General features: G+C 40.4%; 2 protein-coding genes and 1 pseudogene across 2 annotated transcripts; 2 read left to right on the top strand and 1 right to left on the bottom strand.

Annotated features, from left to right (window-relative positions):
• The first annotated feature begins 1165 nt into the window (after positions 1-1165).
• LOC142933147 (NLR family CARD domain-containing protein 3-like) lies at positions 1166-6618 on the top strand. The gene is made up of 5 exons (XM_076077290.1): positions 1166-1177; positions 1618-1861; positions 2025-3828; positions 3926-4099; positions 4501-6618. The coding sequence occupies exons 1-5, from the start codon at positions 1166-1168 to the stop codon at positions 4763-4765; spliced, it is 2499 nt and encodes an 832-aa protein (XP_075933405.1). The 3' UTR covers positions 4766-6618.
• On the top strand, positions 6566-8613 carry LOC142933146 (stonustoxin subunit beta-like). Its single transcript, XM_076077289.1, has 3 exons — positions 6566-6583; positions 7030-7126; positions 7266-8613. Exons 1-3 carry the CDS (start codon positions 6566-6568, stop codon positions 7790-7792), a joined length of 642 nt encoding a protein of 213 aa, XP_075933404.1. The 3' UTR covers positions 7793-8613.
• Positions 8614-10568: 1955 nt separating this feature from the next.
• On the bottom strand, positions 10569-24701 carry LOC142933145 (general transcription factor II-I repeat domain-containing protein 2A-like; annotated as a pseudogene).
• Positions 24702-26080: the final 1379 nt, after the last annotated feature.

Genomic DNA, 26080 nt, shown 5'->3' with positions numbered 1-26080 from the left:
ATCAGCGCCTTTAAGCATGCTCGCTCCTGCGTCACACATATCTACCAGTCAGGCTCCCCGGCTCCAAGTCAAACTGCTACAAGATGTGACTCGAATAGTTTTAGTTATTGTGTCTCATTGTAATGACAACAAGTCACCATAAAGAAGCTGTGTCTTCTTCATCATTAAAGACATGTTTCAATGGCAACAACATAACTTTCACTGTCCAATAAAAACAGTGAAAGCAGAAAGAGAAATTGTGTATATTCAGTAAATCTCAGTGTTTCTATCAGTTCACAGCAGCAGAGAGAAAAGTTTCCTGTACCCAGCTGTGTGTCCATGAAGAGTGATCGGTCTAAAGGTCGTCTGATTAACTTCAAAGATGGACGCCATTCTTATGACCCAGAGTAAGTTCTTAAAACCAATGAAACCAATGATGAACTGTTCTGATTCTCAGTTATGAAACACAGAATTGGTCTTGCATTGTTTACAGTGTTGTTTTCATGAGGATCAATCATGACATAACTCAATATATTTAACTAACCGGTCTGTATGTGTTTGTGTGTAAGTCATTAACTGTAAACAGTTTCTGGTGCAAACACAATGTGAGCTAATTCCTCCACAGAGTCGACCAGGAGAGGTCAGGTTTTCAGATAGCTGCAGATTTCTGGAGACAGAGGAATGGGACTAGCTGCAAATGTCTTTAGAAAAGCTTCAGTGCTCTGGGGACTAGCTGAAGTTGTCTGGGAAATAGCTCCAGAGTTTTGGTTTCGAGGTATGAGGAGTAGTTTCAGAAGACTAATTACCAGGTTCAGAGGTCTGGGGACTAGCTGCAGGGGTTTGGGGACTACATTCAGAGGCCTGGGAACAAGTTATCAAGGTATGCAGACTTGTGGCAGTTCAATCAGGAGAGACAAGTTAGATGAAGAAAAGATCATTGTTTTTTATTAACCGATGATATGTGATGATAAAGTTTTGACAGAGTCTTTGGCGCTTGGACTCTACAGGGAGATTTGTAATTGAGGGGCGTCTGCCCTTAGCAGCAGCAATATACTGGTTTAGTGTCATTCTTTCATACTGGGAGCTGCCCAGTACAAACTCTGACACTGAGACTGGAGCAGCTGGAGGTTCTGGGTGCCTTGCTCCAGTGCACTTCAGCAGTGTACAGTGAGGGAGGGAGAGCTACATGGAGGGCTTGGTGAGAGCTGTTGGGACTAAACCAAACTGACTGGTGAAGAAAACAGTGAACTGAAAGACTGAGCTGTTGATTCTCAGTGGGATCAGCAGGACTAGTAAACCTTTACCACTACAGGGACTCATCTGATCCACATCCAGATATCACTTCATGGACCTTTACCTTGTGTTGGTCTCTGTGTGGACAGACACAATGTGAGCTGATTCTTCGTGATTCCTCCACAGAGAGGACCAGGAGAGCTCAGAGGTTCCCAGAGGTCAGTCTGCCCAGCAGCATCAAACACACCTGGACTCCATATTTATGGTCTGTACATGTATAACTACTTTTACATCTATTCTGTTCACAATCATCTCCATGCTGCACTTTGTAGACCAGTGGATTGTCAGTCTGTCCAACATGGATCTGATGTTTGGTTCCATGGTTTTAGTTTGTGTCATTCATAGAATATTCTGTTCCAGCTGCTGGAGGAGAACATCGTCACTTTTGTGAAGAATGAGCTGAAGAAGATCCAGAAGGTTGTGAGTTCAGATTACCCAGAATGCTTAGAGAGTCAGAGGGAGGATGAGGAGGTGTTGGACGGTCAGGATGAAGAGCAGAGGAGGAGCAGCAGAGAGGCATTTGAGAAGATCACACTGCACTTCCTGAGGAGAATGAAGCAGGAGGAACTGGCTGACTGTCTGCAGAGCAGTAAGAGGATTTCTCTAAAGATTTAACATGCTGGATAAATGGGACGTTTACAAATGTCTCAAGAGATGGACCAGAATATATTCATAGACTCATTCTTTGAGGAAATGACATGTTGAAATCTATTCTTTGACTCATTGATCTTCTTTGCTGTGTGTTCATTCAGGACTTCTTGCTGCAGTTTGTCAGCGTGAACTCAAATCTAACCTGAAGAAGAAGTTCCAGTGTGTGTTTGAGGGGATCGCTAAAGCAGGAAACCCAACCCTTCTGAATCAGATCTACACAGAGCTCTACATCACAGAGGGAGGGACTGCAGAGGTCAATGATGAACATGAGGTCAGACAGATTGAAACAGCATCCAGGAAACCACACAGACCAGAAACAACCATCAGACAAGAAGACCTCTTTAAAGCCTCACCTGGAAGAGAGAAACCAATCAGAACAGTGATGACAAAGGGAGTGGCTGGCATTGGGAAAACAGTCTTAACACAGAAGTTCACTCTGGACTGGGCTGAAGACAAAGCCAACCAGGACATACAGTTCACATTTCCATTCACTTTCAGAGAGCTGAATGTGCTGAAAGAGAAACAGTACAGCTTGGTGGAACTTGTTCATCACTTCTTCAGTGAAACCAAAGAAGCAGGAATCTGCAGGTTTGAAGAGTTCCTGGTTCTGTTCATCTTTGACGGTCTGGATGAGTGTCGACTTCCTCTGGACTTCCACAACAATGAGATCCTGACTGATGTTACTGAGTCCACCTCAGTGGATGTGCTGCTGACAAACCTCATCAGGGGGAAACTGCTTCCCTCTGCTCGCCTCTGGATAACCACACGACCTGCAGCAGCCAATCAGATCCCTCCTGAGTGTGTTGACATGATGACAGAGGTCAGAGGGTTTACTGACCCACAGAAGGAGGAGTACTTCAGGAAGAGATTCAGAGATAAGAAGCAGGCCAGCAGGATCATCTCCCACATCAAGACCTCACGAAGCCTCCACATCATGTGCCACATCCCAGTCTTCTGCTGGATCACTGCTACAGTTCTGGAGGATGTTTTGAAGACGAGAGAGGGAGGAGAGCTGCCCAAGACCCTGACTGAGATGTACATCCACTTCCTGGTGGTTCAGTCCAAACTGAAGAAGGTCAAGTATGATGGAGGAGCTGAGACAGATCCACACTGGAGTCCAGAGAGCAGGAAGATGACTGAGTCTCTGGGAAAACTGGCTTTTGATCAGCTGCAGAAAGGCAACCTGATCTTCTATGAATCCGACCTGACAGAGTGTGGCATCGATATCAGAGCAGCCTCAGTGTACTCAGGAGTGTTCACACAGATCTTTAGAGAGGAGAGAGGACTGTACCAGGACAAGGTGTTCTGCTTCGTCCATCTGAGTGTTCAGGAGTTTCTGGCTGCTCTTCATGTCCATCTGACCTTCTTCAACTCTGGAGTCAATCTGCTGTCAGAAGAACAAACAACCTCCCGGTTGTCTACAGTCATTAGAGACAAACCTAAACCAAAACGTCTCTACCAGAGTGCTGTGGACAAGGCCTTACACAGTCCAAATGGACACCTGGACTTGTTCCTCCGATTCCTCCTGGGTCTTTCACTGCAGACCAATCAGACTCTCCTACGAGGTCTGCTGACACAGACAGGAAGTAGCTCACAGACCAATCAGAGAACAGTCCAGTACATCAAGAAGAAGATCAGTGAGAATGTGTCTCCAGAGAAAAGCATCAATCTGTTCCACTGTCTGAATGAACTGAATGATGGTTCTCTAGTGGAGGAGATCCAACAGTCCCTGAGTTCAGGACGTCTCTCCACAGATAAACTGTCTCCTGCTCAGTGGTCAGCTCTGGTCTTCATCTTACTGTCATCAGAAAAAGATCTGAACGTGTTTGACCTGAAGAAATACTCTGCTTCAGAGGAGGCTCTTCTGAGGCTGCTGCCAGTGGTCAAAGCCTCCAACAAAGCTCTGTAAGTACAGAGATAGTTAGATTCATATATCATAACTTAAATATGCTGCTATCTTTTCTACTTATTGCTCATTTTTTCTTCATCATTGTCTCTTCAGACTGAGTGGCTGTAACCTCTCAGAGAGAAGCTGTGAAGCTCTGTCCTCAGTTCTCAGCTCCCAGTCCTCTAGTCTGAGAGAGCTGGACCTGAGTAACAACCACCTGCAGGATTCAGGAGTGAATCTGCTGTCTGGTGGACTAGAGAGTCCACACTGTGAACTGGAAACTTTCAGGTCAGGATTCATCAATATGTTCCACTGATGACCACCTTAATCCTGATTTACATTAATGGATACATTCTTAACCTGCATAAGATTGTGTCTGTGCTTGCATGGTTTTAAACCAATTGTGTTTCATTTGTTTCTATTTTAAAAATATCAATTAAACATGTTTTATGATCTTTTTTTTCTCACTCTGCTGTTATAACTTGAAATTTCAGAGAAGAATCAAAGAATTAGCAGTAATGTTGTCAGATTGTTGATAATTAGTGAGTGTTTGGTTGTGACTAGAAAACAGTCAGTAACAATGTTAATGTAACCCCACAGTAACCGACAGTATCTCAGTACTGCAGTAACCTTCCAGCCCTCACAGTTCCCTCAGATTATGTGACGTGTGTTGTTTTGTGTGTTTGCAGCCTGTCAGGCTGTCTGATCACAGAGGAAGGCTGTGCTTCTCTGGCCTCAGCTCTGAGCGCCAACCCCTCCCATCTGAGAGAGCTGGACCTGAGCTACAATCATCCAGGAGACTCGGGAGTGAAGCTGCTGTCTGCTGGACTGAATGATCCACACTGGAGACTGGAAACTCTCAGGTATGAAGACGCCTGCTGCAGCTACATCTCAGTGAAGAATCAACAGCTGATTGTGGACATGGTGTGTCAGAGCCCAAAGAGGTTTATTTAGGACTGGACCAAAGTTATAGGGGGACACAGGCAGTGCTCTGTGGCTGCAGACGGACTTGAACTGTAATATTTTCACCCTCAGATTACAGATAATAGAAACCAGTGTTGACTGTTGCTAGGAGACGGGATGTGAACAGCAGTGTCAAAGTCAGACACTTTGTACATCCAACCATCCACCCGACCTCCTCCATCAGAGGGTTTGTGGTGTTGTAGTGATTTCAGGCTACTTTCTCCTTTACTTCTGAGAGACAACAGTCATTATTACACAAACACAAGAGGTCACTTGTCAGGACCAAAACATCCAACAATTAATACTTCTATATTGACAACGGATCAGCTGACTCTGTGTAATGGTGAAGAGTCGTGTACCCACAGAGAATTGTATCCATCTCTGCAGCTCTTTTAGCTCCTAGTTTTGGTTCTGCAGCACATTTCCTGTTTGGTTCAGTCTCAGTGTTTCCAGCAGCAGCTGTTTTGGTCCAACAAGCTGTGATGAAGCCACTGTTCACTACCTGCTCAGCAGCAAACAGCAGACAGACTCAGTTAGAGACTAGCTGGTGAACATAGTGGAGCATTTAGCAGCTAAAGAGGCAGATGTTTCCCTCAGGAGGTGGTGGAGACCAAAAACAGAGCTATAAGAGAGAGAATATTGGACTTCCATTCATCAGGTGACACAAACACAAAGACTCCTGATGAATCATCATGTTGATGTGTAACTGCTGGATGTGGAAGCAGCTAGTTGATATCATGTTAGACACAACTACTTTCTTTCAATCATTTTATTTTCAGTTTATATAGTTTACACACCACATGTTACCCCCAAAAAGAACAGCACATAACATAACATACCTGCTAACTATACAAACAATCAGACTCAGACACAAAAAAAATCGAGACACAAGAAACCAAAACAAACATAAATCATCACCCTCCATATTGACCCTGCAATAACAATTAAATATTAATTGAGGCTAACTATACAGACACCACAGTTGTAGATCATCATCGTCCATATTATACCTGTCACAACAATTAAATAATATTAAATATTGTGGACTTTTCCCTTCACCAGCTCACTTGGATCCCACGTTGCAAAACCTATTCGTATGGTTTCGGCATAGTCCTCTCCAATAAAATCCATAACAGGCTTCCAAACAGAGAAGAACCCATTCATGTCTCCTTGGAGAACATGTGTGAGCCTCTCCAATGGGAGTAGTTGTAGAACATTATGAAGCCAACTTGAAACAGATGGTTGTGCGCCGTCTAGCCAATACTGTAAGATTGATAACCGTGCACAGAATGATAGAAGACTAAGAATTCTCTTATATCTGTTTAATACTGGTGAGGCAGCGTCTAGGCCTAGGATGCATTGTACAGGATTGAGCTCAATAGGACACTGTGTTATGGAGGATACTTGGTTACCAATTTCAACCCAAAATGTATGAATTTCTGGACAGAGCCACATTAAATGCACATAGGTGCCTCCATGCTGCTGACACCTTCCACATACATCTGTGTGGGGCTGAGTGAGCTCTCTCCATTACCTGCTGTAATTCTCCATTGAGTCCGCCTTCTGTTTCAGCTCACTGTTTTCTTTTTCAATGTGACTGATGCAGGTTTTTAAGTCCTCAATGGCTTCGTTGCAGCTGACTCTTTGTTGTACTGCAGTGATTTGGTGTTTACCTCTTATATTATATATATATCTATATACTGTATATAAAAGATCATAATTAATATCACCACCGTATTCATGGTTTCAGTAGAAGCAGGAGACTTGAAGGGAGACTTGACTTTGGTTTAGATGTCAGAGATTTCACAGGTAATCAGCTACTTGTTCACTAGTTTAAAGGTCGTACATCCGTTGGTTTGAACTTGTAGAGGTTATATTAACAAACTGACTCCGCCCATGCAGTGCGACTCACGCACGTGCGACCATGACCCAGAACCGACACAACTACTTTATAAGCTGATAATATGTCAGATGTTGTGTTTACAGCTTGTTTTCACTGAACCACAAGTGGACAAAGAAATCAATTGATGCAGGTTTAAACATTTGATTTACTGACTGACTGGAAGAGGAAACTGAGTCTGAAATGGATGATGATTGTCAATATAATACTGATAATAATGTATCATGAATAAGTGAACATAATGAGCTGTCGTCATGGGCCAATCAGAAGAAGCTCCAGTGAAGTCAAAGAATATGAGCTGATGAATAATAAGTGCTCCATGTGAACATGAATAACAAAGCTCTGTGTGTGAGAGCGATGTAATGTCCATGTTTCATGCTGCTCTGACCCCCCTCCTCCTTTCAGGGTGGAGCCTGCTGGAGTCCGATGGTTCAGACCAGGTCTGAGGAAGTGTAAGTGTGTTTTGAATTTGATTCATGAAAACAAAGCATCTTCAAACTGTGACATCACTCATTCACATCTCTGATGTCATCATCAAACAGATGATAGATTAATAACTGCAGCTGTATTGTGTCTTGTTCTCTCCATCAGATTCCTGTGAACTCACACTCGACACAAACACAGTACACAGAAACCTCAAACTGTCTGACAACAACAGGAAGGTGACACGTGTGAAGGAGGTTCACTCATATCCTGATCATCCAGACAGATTTGACTTCTGGCCTCAGCTGCTGTGTAGAACTGGTCTGACTGGTCGCTGTTACTGGGAGGTTGAGTGGAGAGAAAGAGTTTCTATATCAGTGAGTTACAGAGGAATCAGAAGGAGAGGAGACAGTTATGACTGTTTGTTTGGAATGAATGATCAGTCCTGGAGTCTGTTGTGCTCTGATGATGGTTACTCTGTCTGTCACAATAAGGCAAGAACATTCATCTCCTCCTCCTCCTCCTCTGGTAGAGTAGCAGTGTATGTGGACTGTCCTGCTGGCTCTCTGTCCTTCTACAGAGTCTCCTCTGACACACTGATCCACCTCCACACCTTCAACACCACATTCACTGAACCTCTTTATCCTGGGTTCTGGTCCAGGTCTGGTTCCTCAGTGTCTCTGTGTTCTCTGTAGGAGGGAGAGTCTCCTCCTGCTAGAGAAACCTTCTCTCTGCTGACCAGATAGTTCAGTGTGTACAGGATCACACACAGCTGGTGTGAGTTAGAGGATGTGATTAGGAGTTTATCCTCAGGGTGGTGTTTGTAGTGTTCTCTCTCCAGTATGCTAGAGGTTGATGAAACAATACTCTGAACAGAGTGATGTAACTTCAACAACCTTACTCTCATTCTTGAAGGTCGTACATCTTATGTGTCCAAACAGAACATCATGTATTCCTTGGATTCCCCGGAGAGGTGTTTATTCTGTTTATTATTACAGAGGATTATAAAAACAAAATAATATGTTAAAATAATCATTAGATTTGTTATATATATATACACACACACACACATACATAAAATATAGCCTATATTCCATCAGAAAAACATTGCAGCCAACAGTCATCTTTTTGGAATTCATTAAATGAGCGTGTGTGTGTGTATATATGTGTGTGTGTGTGTGTGCATATGTATGTGTGTAGGTGTGTGTGTGTATAATAAAATGTAGTAAATAAAAGTTGTATCTGATGAACTTTAACTGAGCTCTGTGACTTTCCAACAATACGTGTTAATAACAGTGACTCTAACATGATAAAGGTGATTGTTTGTTTACTATATGATCAGTATTTAGTACATTGTGTGTAGAATGATGGATTTGGGACACAGACTGTGGTGTTGTTCATCCAGCAGGGGGCGTCCTCTCCCTGCACATCAAGTCTCAGAGTCCTGAACAACTGAACAAGTTTGGACTAAAGATTCAAACTAATTATAAACTTTAAGTAAATTAAACAAGGAAATAAACTGAGACGCTTTCAGTTGATAGATTTAATTCGATTTGAATCTTAAAGAAATAAATAAACTGTAACTGAGTGTGTGTTGGAGGTTATATACACATGTAGCAAACAATATCGTCTCCATTTACTTTAATCTGCACTGGATGCACCTGAGACTCTGCAGGCCTCTGGCCTCTGTTCTTACCTCGAGACACAGAGGTGAAATCTGATTGGATAAAAGCTCTACTTAAAACAAGCTGCACTGGAAGCAGAGCAACAGAGGAAGACAGTAGCTGTGCAATGAGAAAATAAGATGATGGGGAAATATTTTTATAAATTATAATACATGTAGTGTAGCTAAGACAAATTATTAAATTATAAAATAGATATAGCTTTGTGATTCTGTTTAGGCCAGCAGAGAAGGCCTTGCAGGCCCTGACGGCCCACCACTGCTCCAAACACAACTATAGACTAGTAATATAAGCATCTAGAAAATGTGGCATAAAAGCATGAAATCCTGGGCAGAAATCGCCGTTATGTGTACTGCAAATCAATATTTGCACGCCGAAGCTAGCGGCTACCGAGCTAACCAATGCATTTTTTAGCGTTAGCACTGGTGCCGAACGCATAAATACCTTCGGTTTTTCTCTCCGTGGAAACAGTAGAAAGCTGTGAGTGGACAACTGTACAATGGCACTGCCGTTCGCCGAAAAAAATCGTTGGTTTTTGGTCACGTTTTATGAAAAATGAGTAGAATAACGTCACAGATTATCCGGTTCAAAGCTATCATCATTAATGCCTACTGCATCCTGTTTACTGCCGAGCTGTTTCCAGTATAAGAGCGGTCAATCCAGCTTGGGCGAGCGGTCAGACTTCTGGCGAACTGAAATTTATGCTCGGGGAGACGCAGCACTTCTTGCAACGTTACTCGCTCAAACTTCTGTCAATCAAGACCCGCTTCGAAGCCAGCATTCCTGAGACTCTGACGCGTCGAAGGCGGGCTCATTGACTGAAATCGACCGATGATAGGCTGAGCTACTGCCACATACACACACATGAACTGAGAAAATCCTATGGATGAGAGCCAGAAACAGGCTCTGAGACCACCCTGGCTCTCAAAATTATTCTAAACAGCTGTATTTGGATGTATTGAATAATATGAGTGATACAAAAAGTGAAATATATAGTTATATAGTATATAAAAGTACAATGTAAGAGCTGCAACAGCTGGTTCGAAAATGATGACCTCGCGTGACCTCTCTGTACTAAAGCCTCTTATTCTTCACTTTATCCCAGCCAACCTTTATTCAGCAACTACGGATCGGTTGTGCTATGATTTGGGAGAGTTTTTAGGGAGCCAGCTGCATTATTTCAAAAACATATCAATAAAAGTGCTTTTTTTTCCAGGCGAACCTGATTATTTTCAATTTGAGCTGTGTAATGTCTTCATGCACTATATCAACCAGCAACATATACACAATATTTACCCATCTGAACAATCTCAAAGTCTCAAACTGATTATAGCATCAAAGATTACTGAAATAGACCTTGTAGTTACAGAACTGTGGTCTCCTTAGTATGGGTATGCCATTTTCGAGCAGAGGCCTACAAATAGGGCCCGAGCTTAAGAGGTATACCTCATCACAACTCAATTTAAGTGTCACAGAAACGTTGGAGAGAAAAGTAGTCCCAAACCAGACACTTTTCTCTCTTTTATTATTCAAATAAAGAAAATGTGTCCACATTGTGATCCACTTTTCAGCTGCTCAGTATGATGTATTGAGTCACCGTATATTGTTACATCCCCAGTGAAATATGTTCCATATACTGTCGTTGTTGACTGTCACAACAGGCCGAACGTTGTAGGATAAACTGGATATCTTAGAGAAATAGAGCAAAGAGGAAATCCTGCTTAAGTCATTTATTGTATTAATGACATTTCAATCAGTCAACAAAGGTCACCTTCCCTTGTTTCCCTCATTATTTGGAGAAGATACGCTCCTTCAGGACGTAGTAGCAGACCTCCACCACCTGAGGGCGCAGCAGAACAAGACGTGTTAGGGAAGACAACTGTAGTCCTGACTCTCCTCTTTCTGATGTACATGTATATCTTTAAATTTGGTGATTATTTTTAAATTAGATGGCTGCATAATATCTGAGAGATTGGCATTATTTTTATGCAAAAAGAGAAAGAAAGATTTTAGGAGAAATCTACAGAAATAAATTACAAAAGTGCATTAAAATAAACACCTTTATGTGTATTTTGGATGCTTTTTTTTCAATTCAAAGAAAGAAAAGGGCTGCAGGGAGTCGCAAAACAATATCAATTATACAACATATTTACATTTACAAATGCATAATTGATTGATACATATAAAAATGTATTATTAATGATGTGTTTACATTTATAATTACAGTTGACGGACACATTCTGCTGATGGCATATTAGAAATTGAGAAACTCAAGACCCTTTATTAATGACTTACTAACATTTCAACAGACTGGATGACATTTTTATAGTGAGAGAAACACAAGCATTTAGTTAGCCCTTCATAAAGGGTGACTTATCAAAACGTTACAGGTAAGTAAAGGTGTCTGCTGGCAAACTAAAATAAAAAGGATTAAAACATTTAATTAAAAGTGTGATGAGAAAATGTGATTCAAAGTTACACAAACTGATAGGATCTCTAATATCAATCTGTTTTATGTGAATTCCTGTGTACAAAACCAAGACTGATCTGATGACTGCAGACAATGATGGAATGTAATGAATAATCACCAAATCTCCTCTATAGCCCGAGCGAGCCCCATTTGGGGTTCGAGTACCGGTACCGAAGTTCCGAATGGACTTTTCATCAAGAAATAGGAAAAATGGTCCAGACATGTAAAATATCGAAAAAAAAAAAAAAAAAAAAAAAGTCCGGGCAAAATCATCATGCAAGCCATTTTACACAATGATACACAGTTATACACAAACTAATTCAATACACTAGAAGATTTATCACAATATCAGGATTTTTCTCCAAAAAATCCGCCAACTATGCATCAGAAATTCATCTTTTATCACAAAGCCGGCAGCGAAAATGGCGGAAGGATACATGATTTCGCACGAGGGCTCAATACGGCGTCGACCCAGCGTGTCCAAATAGAACTCCGACAAAGCATTCAAAGGTCACAGGACAAACGCCAAGAACCCACACACTGCTCTCCTGAAAATAAATGTAAAATCTACATACCTTTTGGCGATTTTCGTCCAGAAAAAAACTGTTAATCCATTGAAAGTTGCTGCAGCGCTGTAGTGCATTTCCTGCTCTGTCTGCCTGCATTGAAATGAACGTGCTGTGACCTTTCATGAGAAAATGGGGCCATTTTTCGCCTGGACCAATCTATTTTTCGCATGGGGGTTGAGCCCACCTTATCAAGATTTACAAATAACACCCCTGACGGCTTTCAATGGACTATTCCAAACCTAACAACGTGTCATATGATTAAATCCGCCAATCACAGGCCTTACAAATCCCACATACACACTGAGTCAGAGCAGGTTTTTTTCATGGATGAGACCTATGACATCTGGAAATAACTGAACATGGCTGAAAATGATTGCAAACTGCTTTATTACGATGTATTGAACACTCTTAGTGATCAAGCAAGTGAATATATAGTTAATATGTAGTTATATAATATATAAAATTAGAATAGAGCAGAGCAAAATCTGGTTCCAAAAATGAAAATTTGGCTTGAAATTCTGTACTCAGACCTCATTTATGCTGGCCTGCTAAGTAAAATTAGCTTGGACAGACCACAAACCTGTGCTATGACTGTGGAGTATTTTTAGGCTTCAATCTGCATTATTTTTTAAAAAAAAGTTCAATAAAAGTACTTTTTTTTCAGGTGAATCTGGAACTTTTCAATTTGAGCTGTGTGCCATCTTCATTCACTATTAACCAGTAACATATACACAATATTTACACATCTGAACAAGTCTCTCACAGGTTTTACCTGTATTATACCATCAAAATTATTAAAATAGACCTTGTAGTTTTGAGCAGAGGGCTAAAAATAGGGCTAGGGCTATGGAGGTTAAAAACAAAATATAAAAATAACTATTTAGATTCAGAACTTAACCAGACTTTGTAACATTTGAATCTTTCCTTTCATGAAGAATTTCCACTTCAGATATTATTCAAAATATGTCCAGTTACTCAGATAAATAAAATTCCTACTTTCACTTAATGACTAATGCAGGCTTGATCATTTCAAACATAGATTCAAAGATCATATTTCCTACAAATACATGGCTAGACACTGAGACACTAATCCATCATACTGCTATACGTCAGTATGATCAACACTACCTTTAGTTCAGACTAGTGGGAGGAAGAAGAGCTCTCTTTGGTCGATGGAGTTCAGCATCACAGTCAGTCAGCGAATGGAAATACTTTTGAGACACTTGTAAAATGTGAACAGAAGGCCAGCTTTAATTTATCAGACATGCGGTTAATACACAGCTATGTTTTTGTGTCTCCCCTCATTTGTGGCGAGGAAGAAATCGTTCTTATTCTCAAGAAAGTGTCAAAAGATACAAACGTGGCAAACTGTTACAATTATTAAGGTCTGACATGTTTGTGGTAGTTTTAAAGACAATTATATACTGTTTGTTTTGTTGTCTGTTTGTTTTAGGTGGACGGATGAGAATGGGGCTAGGGACGCTGGTGTCAGTAGGAAAACTCATGTGGATATTCACAGCACCTCACCTTGGTTACTGGATTGCAGCACCTTTGTCAGACGATGCCGTCTACAGCGGTCTCGGTCTCTTTCTGGGCGAAGCTGCTGACCTGCAGTCAGCCAGAGCATGAGGCTCCCGGCTCTCCTCTAGAGATTCAGCTTTTTATATACAGTCTATGGTTTTAAGTTCGGTGTAACCCAAGCACTATTCTTCACTAGTACAAAATATGCCTTAAAGGTATTCAAAGTTTTATTTTGAAGGGAAATTTGGTGGACAGTGTTCAGATGACAAGAGAAAAAAAACATAGAAGTGAAAAATATAACAAAAATTTAACAAAATATAAATAAACTGTCATTTGTCATGATTTGTCATTTCTCAATGTTCATGAGAGGAGCTGCTGTCAAGCTGAATAGTTCAGCCCAGATGTGTTCATCACAGTAAACATGACTGCTGTGAGGCTGCTGTGTGGACCTGCTTTGATTTATTTTGCTGGTGATGAAAACAAACTGTTGTGTTGTTTAGGCCGATGGAGAGATGCAGTGGGAATTGGAACTTAGGTTACCAGGTTAGTGTGTGCATGAATTCATTGTCGGGACACTTGGGGACGGAACAAATCAGACTGTTATCAACAACACTCACATATGAAGTTTATAATAGGACTTGCCTCACCGTTTCCTCCCAAGGACGTCACAACATGCTGTAGACAGATCAGTCAAACTGACAGACAAATGAGCTGGAAGCCTCACTGTGTGTGTGTGTGTGTGTGTGTGTGTGTGTGTGTGTGTGTGTGTGTGTGTGTCTCAGCGTGGCAGAGAGGAGGAGCTGTTGGACCACAGTGGAGTCAAGATGCGCTCGGTGCAGGTGAATCTGAGAAGGGCTCGTTTCATCATCATTTAAGGATTCAGTAGGGGTTCAAATATTTCAAATAAAGACAGAGAAACGTTTTCAAGGTGCATCAGCCTGTCAAGTATGCCATCAATAAGCTATTTTTGTTGATATTTATATTATGTGGGAGTCAAATTTCCACATACCACTAACCATATAGAACCACTTTGTAGTTCAGCTTGTGGTTCACAGCTATAGGACTGCACCAGCGTGAAAAGTGAAACACAGGACGCACGTAGAGATGGAGGTGATCCCTCTCCGTGGACGGTTCCATCATTTTACGCACACGAAATGAACTTGGCATGTATGAAATATTATCTTTTTTTTAGAATATATATACAGTGCCTTGCATAAGTATTCACCCCCCTTGGATGTTTCATCCTTTTGTTGCTTTTATACATGAAATCATGGTCAATATAATTTGGCTTTTTTGACAAGAATTTGCGAAAAAAAAAACTCTTTAATATCAAAGTGAAAACAGATTTTTACAAAATAATGGCAATTAATTAAAAATATAAAAGGTAAAGTAAAGATTGCATAAGTATTCACCCCCTTCAGGTCAGTATTTAGTAGATGCACCTTTGGCTGCAATCACAGCACTGAGTGTGTGTGTGGATGTGTCTCACTCAGGCTGGCACATCTGGACACTAAGATTTTTCTCTATTCTTCTTCAACAGCTCAAGCTCTGTCAGGTTGCTCAGGGATCGGGCGTGAACAGCTCTTTTCAAGTCCAGCCACAGATTCTGGATTGGATTGAGGTCTGGGCTTTGACTTCCACTCCAGAACATTCACCTTGTGGTCTGTGAACCATTCTGTGGAGCTTTTGCTGTATGCTTGGGGTCGTTGATTTCGCGATATTTTTCTGCATTCATGTTCCCCTCTACCTTTACAAGCCTTCCAGGGCCTGCTGCTGAGAAGCATCCCCAGAGCATGATGCTGCCACCACCATGCTTCACGGTGGAGATGGTGTGTTTGTGGTGATGTGCAGTGTTTGGTGTTCACCAAACATAGCGTCTAGTCTGGTGGCCAAATAGCTCAATTTTTGTCTCATCAGACCAAAGAACCTTCTTCCAATTGACATTGGAGTCTCCCACATGCCTTTGAATGAACTCCAGGCGAGATTTCATATGAGCTTTTTTCTACAGTGTCTTTCTCTTTGCCACTCTCCCATACAGCTTCGACTGGTGAAGAACCCCGGCAACAGTTGCTGTATGTACAGTCTCTCCCATCTGAGTCACTGAAGCTTTGAACTCCTTCAGAGTGGTCCTAGGTGTCTTGGTGTTCTCCCTCATCAGTCCTCTTCTTGCCCGGTCACTCAGTGTGTGAGGACGGCCAGCTCTAGGAGATTTAAACAAGTGCCATACTCCTTCCATTTCTTAATGATGAACTGAACTGAACTCTGTGGGATGTCCAGTGAGTTGGAAATCTTTTTGTAGCCATCTCCTGACTTGTACTTTTCAATGATCTTTTCTCTGAGTTGCTTGGAGTGTTCTTTTGTCTTCATGTTGCAATTGTAGCAGGAATACTGATGAACCAGAGACTGGACCTCCCAGACACAGGTGTGTTTATACTACAATCACTTGACACACATCAACTGCACTCAGGTCATCTCCATCTCACTACATGTGACACTGCTGGCATCAACTAGCTGGACCTGGAATTGTGTTTTATATTAAACTAGGCCTAGTACCATGAATACCTCTTTATTGTGCATTCAATACTAAGATTTTCAAATAACACACAGGTTCATATATTCATGTTTTTATTTTAAACATGTGCAAGGTACAGTGAGTAGGGAGGCCGTGCCACTGCCATTTATAAACATACCTTCTAAGCTGATACCAATGCCAATATCAACATTGTCTGTCAATTGCATGATAATCATGCAAACAAGCTATTCAAATTGACGTTTTCATTTTAAACATAAATGTGGAAACGAAAATGAGTGATGGCCTATTAGTGCCACTGCCATGCATAAACATACCTGTTATCTTGCATACAATACTGAACTATTAAAATAATGGAAAGATTCATGTTTAGAAAAAGAAAAATGTAATTGTCTAATCAACCACAAATTTCGCGGTCCCCCTGCAGTACCTCCGCGGACCCCCTAGGGGTCGCGGGCCCCTGTTGAAGACCTCTGCACTAAAGTGACAATATGTTTAAAACAATATGAAACAAAATACGTTTTTGCATGAAATATCAATAAAATAAAATTTGATTTAATTTATTTTAATTAACTCTGTTATTGATTACTTTCATTTTATATTTTTTAAGACTATCTATTTTTCTGTAATCTGAACACTGATCTTTTATATGTTTTATCTTCTTCTTGTGAACTAATTTTGCTTTTCTTTTTTTTCTTTTAAAAGCATCAAATTTAAAAGATTTCACACTTTCTGTTGAACGAAAAAGAAAATCTGGCTTAATTTAAATAGTTTATTACTAAATAGTAAACTCTGAGTGTCTCCACTCATCTGATTATGTCATGTCACATCATCACTGTTATAAAACTGTTGTAAAATTGTTATAAAGCTGTTATAAAACTGTTATATGATGAATTAAAGGGGGCTGTCTTTGAATGAGTCTATAATTTAGTTACACATATAAATATGACTTTATGCTTCAGTTTAAGTGAGCGATTGGTCTCGCTGTCAATCAAAATATCTACAGCTCTGATCCAGATGAACAAGATGAACAAAATGAACTCTTTGTGTCGGTATCGAGATGGAAGCATCTCTTTTGGTCGTGTTCTATTCTTTCTGTTGGGAAATGAGGCTTTACTAAATTCACTGAGTTATCTAATAACATAGATGTGTTATTAGCAATACTATATATGAACTGAAATAAAAAAAGTCTCCGTATTTTAAACTCAAAGTGTCCATGAGTCTTTTCTTCTTCTACTAACAATGTGCTACTTTGCAGTGATATTTGATCAACAATCTCTTGATTTCTCCAGAAGTCACAAAGTACCTGCTGAACATGGTGCATCCAGATAAATGTTCTTCTCTTGGTGATGAAGACCTTCATCATCTGGAGGGTCTGGAGTTTATGGTCAGATAATGAGCTATGTTCACATATATAAATATGTCACAGTTGACCTTTGACCCCATGAAGTCAGAAACGTTAGTCACATATCTGATTTGAATAAAAGATACTTTAAGTACATCTAAAAATGTATTATTGATTTTATATGTCAGATATTTTCTTAATTCATGAATCAATGTCAGAAAAGAGGGAAAAATGTTCATTACGGTTTTCCAGATTGCAAGTTGATGTATTTAAAATTTATATATATACAAATATAAATATAATCATTAGGTGCACACAAAGAAAATCTATATAGATTTTCTTTGTGTGCACCTAATGATTATTTTTATAATCCTCTATCAAAAAACCGAATAATAAACGGAATAAACACCTAATGATAATTTTTTAATGATTGTTAAGTAATCAACTATGGTAATTATCATATTTTTATGTCCTGATTTATATCATATGTAATTAGTAATTTACCCAAAATAAATATTAAAACTTGTCTGATTAATATTTCAACATTGCGCATTATCTGACCATAAACTCCAGACCCTCCAGATGATGAAGGTCTTCATCACCAAGAGAAGAACATTTATCTGGATGCACCATGTTCAGCAGGTACTTTGTGACTTCTGGAGAAATCAAGAGATTGTTGATCAAATATCACTGCAAAGTAGCACATTGTTAGTAGAAGAAGAAAAGACTCATGGACACTTTGAGTTTAAAATACGGAGACTTTATTTCAGTTCATATATAGTATTGCTAATAACACATCTATGTTCATGTTGAGATAAGAGAGGGTTGTAATATAGTGAGACTTGCTCTCTCCGGGGAATCCAAGGAATACATGATGTTCTGTTTGGACACATAAGATGTACGACCTTCAAGAATGAGAGTAAGGTTGTTGAAGTTACATCACTCTGTTCAGAGTATTGTTTCATCAACCTCTAGCATACTGGAGAGAGAACACTACAAACACCACCCTGAGGATAAACTCCTACCCACATTCCAGTAGTGGGGCGTCAGGGCCAGCAAAGCCTTCTCTGCTGGCCTAAACAGAATCACAAATTTATAGCTATTATATAATTTAATAATTTTTCATAAATACACTACATGTATTCTACTTATTTTTCACATTAACTTATTATCTCAGTGCTCTTCAGTGTGCGGCAGAATATACGTGTTTTAGCGCCGCAGGTTTGCTGGATTGATTTGTTGCTTTGTTGTCATATTATATATGTGACTGGTTCTTGTGAGTTTGTTCCTGTCATTGTGTTAATTACATTGATTTTGACTATAACCATCCCGTCATGCGCATATTCATGTTTCTGCAGTCTGCAGCTGGTGTATTTGTGTTGAGTTTCATGTAACATTTTATTTCACTTGTCAAATGTTGCAGTGTTTTGTGAATATGCTTTGCACTCAAGGTACTGTTATCAGTGTAATGCACAATATGAGCTGTTTCAATGGCTGTTCGTGTATATTTAGTTCATCTGATTTTAAATGCATGTTAGAAATGATTAAACCTGTTTTCATTAAGTTGAAACCGGATGTTTTATAAAATAATTGTAATATAACATCTGAGAATAATATTTGAGGAATAAACTCAAATGTTTTGATTGTTAATGGAGGTCTGGAGCTGTATGATATATTCACACAACACATTATCTTTGTTTACCTAAACTCATCAAACCAACTTGTTTCGAGAAGTTGTAAGCACACTTCCCAGCATGCATTGTGTGGGGGTTAAAATTCTCCACAGAACCTCGTTCATACGAATTGGGGAAAGTTATGATGAGAGTTTTTTATGGATCTTTTTCTACAAGTGTCTCAGATGAGTCACATGGCCCTCTCTATGATTAGAATTAAAACAGTAAAAACCATTACCCACTGATCCAGGTGTGGGTGTGCTGGATTAAATAGCTATGGTTCATTATATTGTAATACCAATTGCTTACATAAAATAATTGTCACTGAAATCTGAACATAACTGTTAAATGAGTCTCAAAACTCACCTGAAATTCACAAAAGAATGATTAACTGACAGAATATTTGATATATTCGTAGAAGTTAGAACGAAATCTAGAACTTCTTAAACAGATTTCAAACAATGTTAGTTTACTAAAATACCTCGTTGTGTTCATCTTGAAAACTAATATTTCTCTTACAGTTTGTGACATTTGGTTTCACTGTTGATATTTAGAGCTGCCTTTAAGAAATGTAGGATTATCTATGAGAGGTGAAAATTGTCAAAATACCATAAATTGTAAAAAAAGAAAACAGAAAAAAAGAAATCAATTCAAATCAAATGATATATAAACTTTATTATTATTACCATTTCTTCTATCTGAATACTCTGACAAGACAAAATAAAATATTACTAATTTGAACTTGTTTGTGAGTGTTAATAAACAGTGTCGGGCATTTTGACACATAACATAATGGGTGTTATTTTTTCCTCAATAAAAAGAGAGTTAATAAATCATTAAGATGTGAATCGTACCACCTTAACAGAAGTAACACACCAGGAGAGTCAGAAGGTGTAAAGAGAGCTCAGTCAGTACACATCTACAAAGTCCTGACAAGAGAACTAATTAGACAACAAATGAAAGTAGCTGTGTGGTTGAACCAGACTTCACTAAATAAACCAAATAAATAAATAAATAGTAACAATATTAAAATACCCTATTCATAAGCTATTCACAACCTACTAGAACATAAAGAGTCGATTCGCTTCATTAAAACAAAAAGTACGACAGGAGCCAGAAAAATAAAGGGCTGTAATGCAAGGCTACTAGAAATGTTCTTGATACAATAAGAGACAAGTTCTGGCCAATGAAATTACATAGCAATGCTTGATTCCAAAGCACGTTCACTTATTTCAAGAATTTTCGAGCAAAACATGTCAAAACAAGAGAGATTAAGGCCCCCAACACTACTTTGGCTCCCTGTAAGAGCTCGCATCCAGTGTAAGACTCTGGTGCTAGCCTACAGGGCAGTGAAAGGAACAGCTCCTTCCTATCTCCAGGCCATGGTCAAGCCCTACACCCCCGCCCAACCTCTTCGCTCTGCTGCCTCGGGGCGATTGGTTGCCCCGTCGCTCAGAGGTCCCTGCGGCCGATCGACCCGGTCACGGCTGTTTTCTAATTGTATTCATATTAGTTTGTTTCTGTACTGTACTTTTGCTCAAACAGAGCTTGATGAATGGGCAAAAAAAAACGTGATTTGACAATCAGTTGACGCTATGAAAATACTTGGTATTTTTCGAGGACACCCCTTCTTTAAAGTCAGGATGACAGGAAGTAAAGGGGAAATAGAGGCCAAATGACACTCGACACTTGACTCAGGCCGATGCTATCCAACATGTGAGTCAAGATCTCGAGCCAGGACCAGGCACATTTCAGATCTGTCTCATTTTAGAATTCCCAACTTTAAACAGACCCATGGGTCCCCTTCATGTCCCAATACGAGCTGCTGTCCCGGGCCCATTGTTGTATCATTGTCATTGAGTGAAACTGTGTGTATGATAGGTGATAATGAACACTTTTACGGGGCTGACGTATAAAGACAGACAGCTGTCCATATTGTCTTCAGAGTTTTCAGTTAGCCTAACCTTCTTGTCTTTCGACTGTGGGGCACCCAGCATAACCTTTCCTTCTGTCTTGCGAAACACAATTTCAGTTTAGCAAGCACTCGACAGTCAGTCTTAAAACAACACTCATGTAGCTACCAAACAACTACATGAAACACTAAATAATCTATAAAAATGTTCAGTACACATTGGTCCCCACTTCATATGTCATATTTGGTGCACTTTACATGTCACTAACCTGAGAAAAACAGGAAATGACTAAACGTGTGGCTTCCCTCATGTAACGTATTCTCCAGCTATGAGAATACGCTGCATGCGTACATACAAGTCCCTTGTCGCGAGCTGAAACCACAGCGCTGAACTGCTACCTGGGCATAGATAGGAATACACTTCTGAGGAAGTTTTATTATGATTAGCAAAATCACAGAAATTCGTTCTGTCAAATAAACAAAAAATGTGACCATACATTTTGTGTGCGTCACAAGGACGGAACTAGTGTTCAGGGATCACCTCATCCACAAGAACCTTGATTTAAAATGTATTTTCTTGGTCTTCCTCTTGGTCCGTGATTCACTGTAAAGACTCATTGATCAGCAGCTCATTTCTATACATCAACATTCATAAGGTGCTTTGCATTGACCATTAATGGTTGAGTGTGTGCGTGTAGAGGGAGGGATGTGAGGCTGAACCAGCTGCTCACATTTACAGCTTGATTTGAGATTTAAAACAGGAAATAGCTCACTAACAGGAGTACAAGGTTTTATAAATCATAATATTTTTTAGCGTATGTACAATTCAACGTATGCAAACATTCAGTGTGGATCCTACACTCTGGTTCATAAATGAGACCTCTGGTCTTCCCCGACCGTCTCCTCACCTGCAGCTCATCCTCTCATTAGTCCCTCAGTATTGTTACAAGTCTACTTTCACTCTGTCCTTGTCAGATTGACTTGTATGTTTCTGTCAAACTCTCCAGTGTTTCCTAGTCCGTGTTATCTGATCTGCCTGTTCTGACCCTGCTTGTCTGCTTCTTGGACTTTGGATTTTCTACCTGAACCTTTTCAGATTTGGTATCCTGAGTGACTGATCTCCCTGTTTTGATCTCACCCGACCTGATAAGTAAACTGAACTTTCCTTCAACTGTCTCATTGTGAGGCTTTTTGATTCAAGTCTGCCTGAACCAGTGAAAGTTACACAAAACAACACAGAGACTCAAAACAACTGTATAAGAGACTGAAAGTGACTACAAAGAGATAAAAGCTACAGAAGGAGGCTAAACTAAAGTCGTTGTGTCTTGCTCCTATGAAGGAGAGGTGGTGAGGTATTTTAGGTGCCGATTGTCTCATAATCCAACTGTGATTATATTTACTGTTCAACCAAGTTTGGTACTAAAAAAAGATCTATGACCCTTAGCTTTTGAGGTCAACAGTGGTCTGACCTCGGCCTTGATCAAGTGATCTTTTCTAAAAGCTGCAGTCATTCTGGGGTCCTATAGTATCAGAGTTCCTCATATTATTAAGGAAGTCTGTTTTGTTCACTCTGCCTGATTCTGAAATAAAATAAACTCCGTATAACAATATGAGACTCCAGTGAAATGAAACCAAAATACCTTTCTATCTCAAACATTTGTGTTTCATTTTGATTATGTTATTTATAAAATATATATTTACTGATATTTTGTGAACTTTGAAGCTTAAGATTTATATTCAGGAAAATTTAACCTGAAATTAACACTGAAACACAATTTGTGACAAATATCTTTTAAAATAATATGTTGTGTATTTGTGATTACTATTATTTATATATATATATATATGTATATATATATATTATAATATTAGACCCGTCCTTCTAACTTGTCCTTTAGTTATAGTTAACTTAAACGGCATCCTTGTTCATGTTTTGTTGTAAAGCACCCTGCAGGGCGGGACCATCAAGAAGCCAGGGTGGGAGGCACATGGCTGGACTCCTCCCATCACATCAACCTGCTGCAGCTTGTTGCTGTCGAGAAGATTCTGAACCATTTCGCTCCACAACTGAGGGGGAAGCACGTCATGTTGAGGTTGGACAACACCACTGTGGAGGTGAACCTCAACAGAGACGAGGTTGTCAGATCCCCGGCCCTTCACAGGGCAGCAGTGTCTGTTCTGATGTGGACAGATCATCACCTTTACTCTCTTATTCACTAATAGAGAAAACACCCAATGTCCCCCGTTGGGAGTGGACACTTCAACAGGATTCAAAGCAGCACCTGTCCATGTTACTGGTAGCTCTGGAGAGTCCGGGCACCAGGTGGTTCCTGCACCTTGCATCACGAGCGGTTACCAGACCTGCCCATGGCTCTGCATCAAGCAGAGGGCTCCATCCTCTCATGCCAGATTCTGGGGCAACACCTCATGGTCTGGAGGTTTCAGGGATGATATTGAGCGACCTGGGTCTACCACCCCCTATTGTCTAGACCAGGGGTGGGCAATTATTTTTCCCAAGGGGCCACATGAGAAACAGGGACTGTTGTGGAGGGCCGGACCAATAGACTGAACTCAATCCTGCTCAATATTATTCCACCTCTTTATAAAAAGCAGTACATTGTATGGTTTTGATGAGCTGTGAGTGGTAAGAGTAAATGTTATGATCAGTGGTGGAATGTAACTAAGTATATTTGCTTAACTATACTTATGACAAATTCAAGGTACTTTACTTGAGTATTTCTATTTTATTCAACTTTGTACTTCCACTCCACTACATCTCAGAGGGAAATATTGTACTTTTTACTCCACTACATTTGTCTGCCAGCTTTAGTTACTAGTTACTTTGCACATTATAATTTGTCAAACCTTTCCTAACTACCCAAACTGAACAACAGAGTATAAAGGAGTTAAAATGAGCTCCACCTTAAACATCTGCAGCAGGAATAATCCAAACCACATATACATTTGTAATATCCATATATAATAGTAGAACACTGACGGGGATCATGTTTTTGCATAATTATGGGAGCATTATCCACACTGCACGTGAAGGGAGAAGAAATCATGTGCATTTCACTCTCAACTGTTTTGAAGTCTTGAAAACTCACCATGCAGTGGCCCTAACATGGATGATACCTGTGGAGATGTTCAACTGATGGTGTGGCTTCTTTCAGGGTGTGCAGGTGGGTGAGAGTGTTACCTGCATCTGGCTTGAAAGAAACTGCAACTTTGTCATGAAAGCCTTCACCAGGCTGCACATGTGATGTGCAAAGAGGCCCTTGCCTTGCAGTTTGGTATTCAGATCATTCATTAGTGCAGTCACATCAACAGCAAATGCAAAATCTCTCATCCAGTTTACATCAGAGAGCTCTGGGATGTCCTCGCCTTTCTTCTCACAAAACTCTTGAATCTCTGCTCTCAGGTCCCGAACTCTTAACTCTTTGAAGCACTTTGCCCAGGCTGAGCCACCTGCCAGCTGTGTGTTAGCCTATGTCACTGTGTTCAGTCTCATGCTCCTCCAAGAGTGCAACAAACTGTCTGTGATTCAATGCTCTTGCCCTGATGACGTTAACTATTTTAGTTACAACATCAATAACATGGTTACGTTTGAGCACATTCTGATGTTTAATGCAATGCAAAAATACACATTTCAGTTCTGGGTTTATTTCAGTCACTTTATCTTGCATCCGCTTTAAAAGTCCGACATTTCTCCCCGTCAGATTTGGACAACCATCAGTTGTGACACGTGCCAGTTTGTCCCATTTCAGTCCCAGCTTGTGGAAGCATGCATCTACCTCCGTGAACAAATCACTCCCCGTCGTCGTCCCTTTCATTGACTGCATTGCTGCCAGCTCCTCTGTAATCTCGTACAAAGGTGAGTAACTGGGCTGTGTCGCGGACATCGCAGCTCTCGTCCAGAGCCAAGGCGAACAATTCGAAATGATCTGCTTTTTTTTGCAGCTGAAGCTCCAGATTTCCCGCGATGCCCTCGATCCTCCTCGTTACGGTGCACTTGGAGTCCATTTTGTGGGATATCACAAAGCTGGTCTTGGCGGCTGCATCCCTGATGTGTGAAGCTGGATGTGTAAAAAGGCCTTGTTGCTTTTGCAGCTTAGCTAGCAAAGCCTCAGACGTCCGTTCCCGCTCTGCATCCGTCAATCTTTCGTATTTCTCGGTGTTTCCTCTCGTAATGACGATTCAAATTGTAATCCTTAAACACTGCGACTTGTTCTCCACAAACTAAGCACACGGCTTTACCTTTGACTTCAGTAAAGAAATACTTTAAAGTCCATGTTTTGTTAAAAACTCTACACTCTGTGTCAGTCTTTCTTTTTTTAACACAGGCTGGCATTTTTGAGGGCTAACAGCTAACTCACATCTCCCGTAAACTCAGTTCGGCAACACATTGCAGTGACGCTGCTGCTCTCACACATTCACTAACGTACTTAAATTGAGAAGAAAGAAAACAACAAAAGTCGCCTTCAAAATAAAAGCAATGCAGCTCTATTCTGTGCATGATGTACACTTATTTACGTTTTATTCCTAATTTCCCAATGACCTCCCGCCCGGATCCGGCCCGCGGGCCGTACAATGCCCAGGTCTGGTCTAGACGTATCACAATGCACATAACCCCCCCTGTAAGAGGCTTACTTGACTTGTTTGTGGTTGACTGATGCAAGATCAAGGGCCTCGCTCCACCTTCCTGCTCTCTTGAGGATATTTTGACTTTCCTGCAGGTTGTCGTTGACAGTGGTCGTGCTGTATCCACCTTGGGGGTGTTTGCTGCAGGAATTACAGTTTGTGTTCTATATTCGGTCAAATTTTGCAGCATGCAAGCCAGCATGCTTTCCTGACTATTCTGACCCACAATCCTTTGCACAGCAGATATTTGAGCAAGAGGGTCAAAGTTCAAGGTGCCATGTTATAAGGAAGCAGTATGTCCCAGTTGAATGCAGACTGCATGCATCAGTATGTACTTTGTAAGGAAGCTGCAGTATGTCCTAAAAGTAAAAAGAAAAAGTAAATGATTTAGAACGCAGCTTGAGACTGATACGTGGGTAAGTTGTCCCGCCCCAACAGGTTCAACCAGATCCACAAAGTGGAGTGAAGAATAAAAACACTCTCAGGTCAGACTCTGTTGTCTTAGTGAATGTATTTATTCAAGATAAACTCTACACAACATTTGCTGCAAAGGTTTCTGCTTGATCATCTGTTCCCTACTAGTCTACATACAAGAAGACAAGGTGACAAAGAGGGGCGTGCATGGATCCTCTAAACTATC

The sequence above is a fragment of the Anarhichas minor genome, unplaced genomic scaffold (assembly GCF_050575085.1).
Source record: "Anarhichas minor isolate MPS153535 unplaced genomic scaffold, ASM5057508v1 ptg000058l, whole genome shotgun sequence".
NCBI lineage: Eukaryota > Metazoa > Chordata > Actinopteri > Perciformes > Anarhichadidae > Anarhichas > Anarhichas minor.
This window is presented reverse-complemented; position numbering and strand designations above follow the sequence as displayed.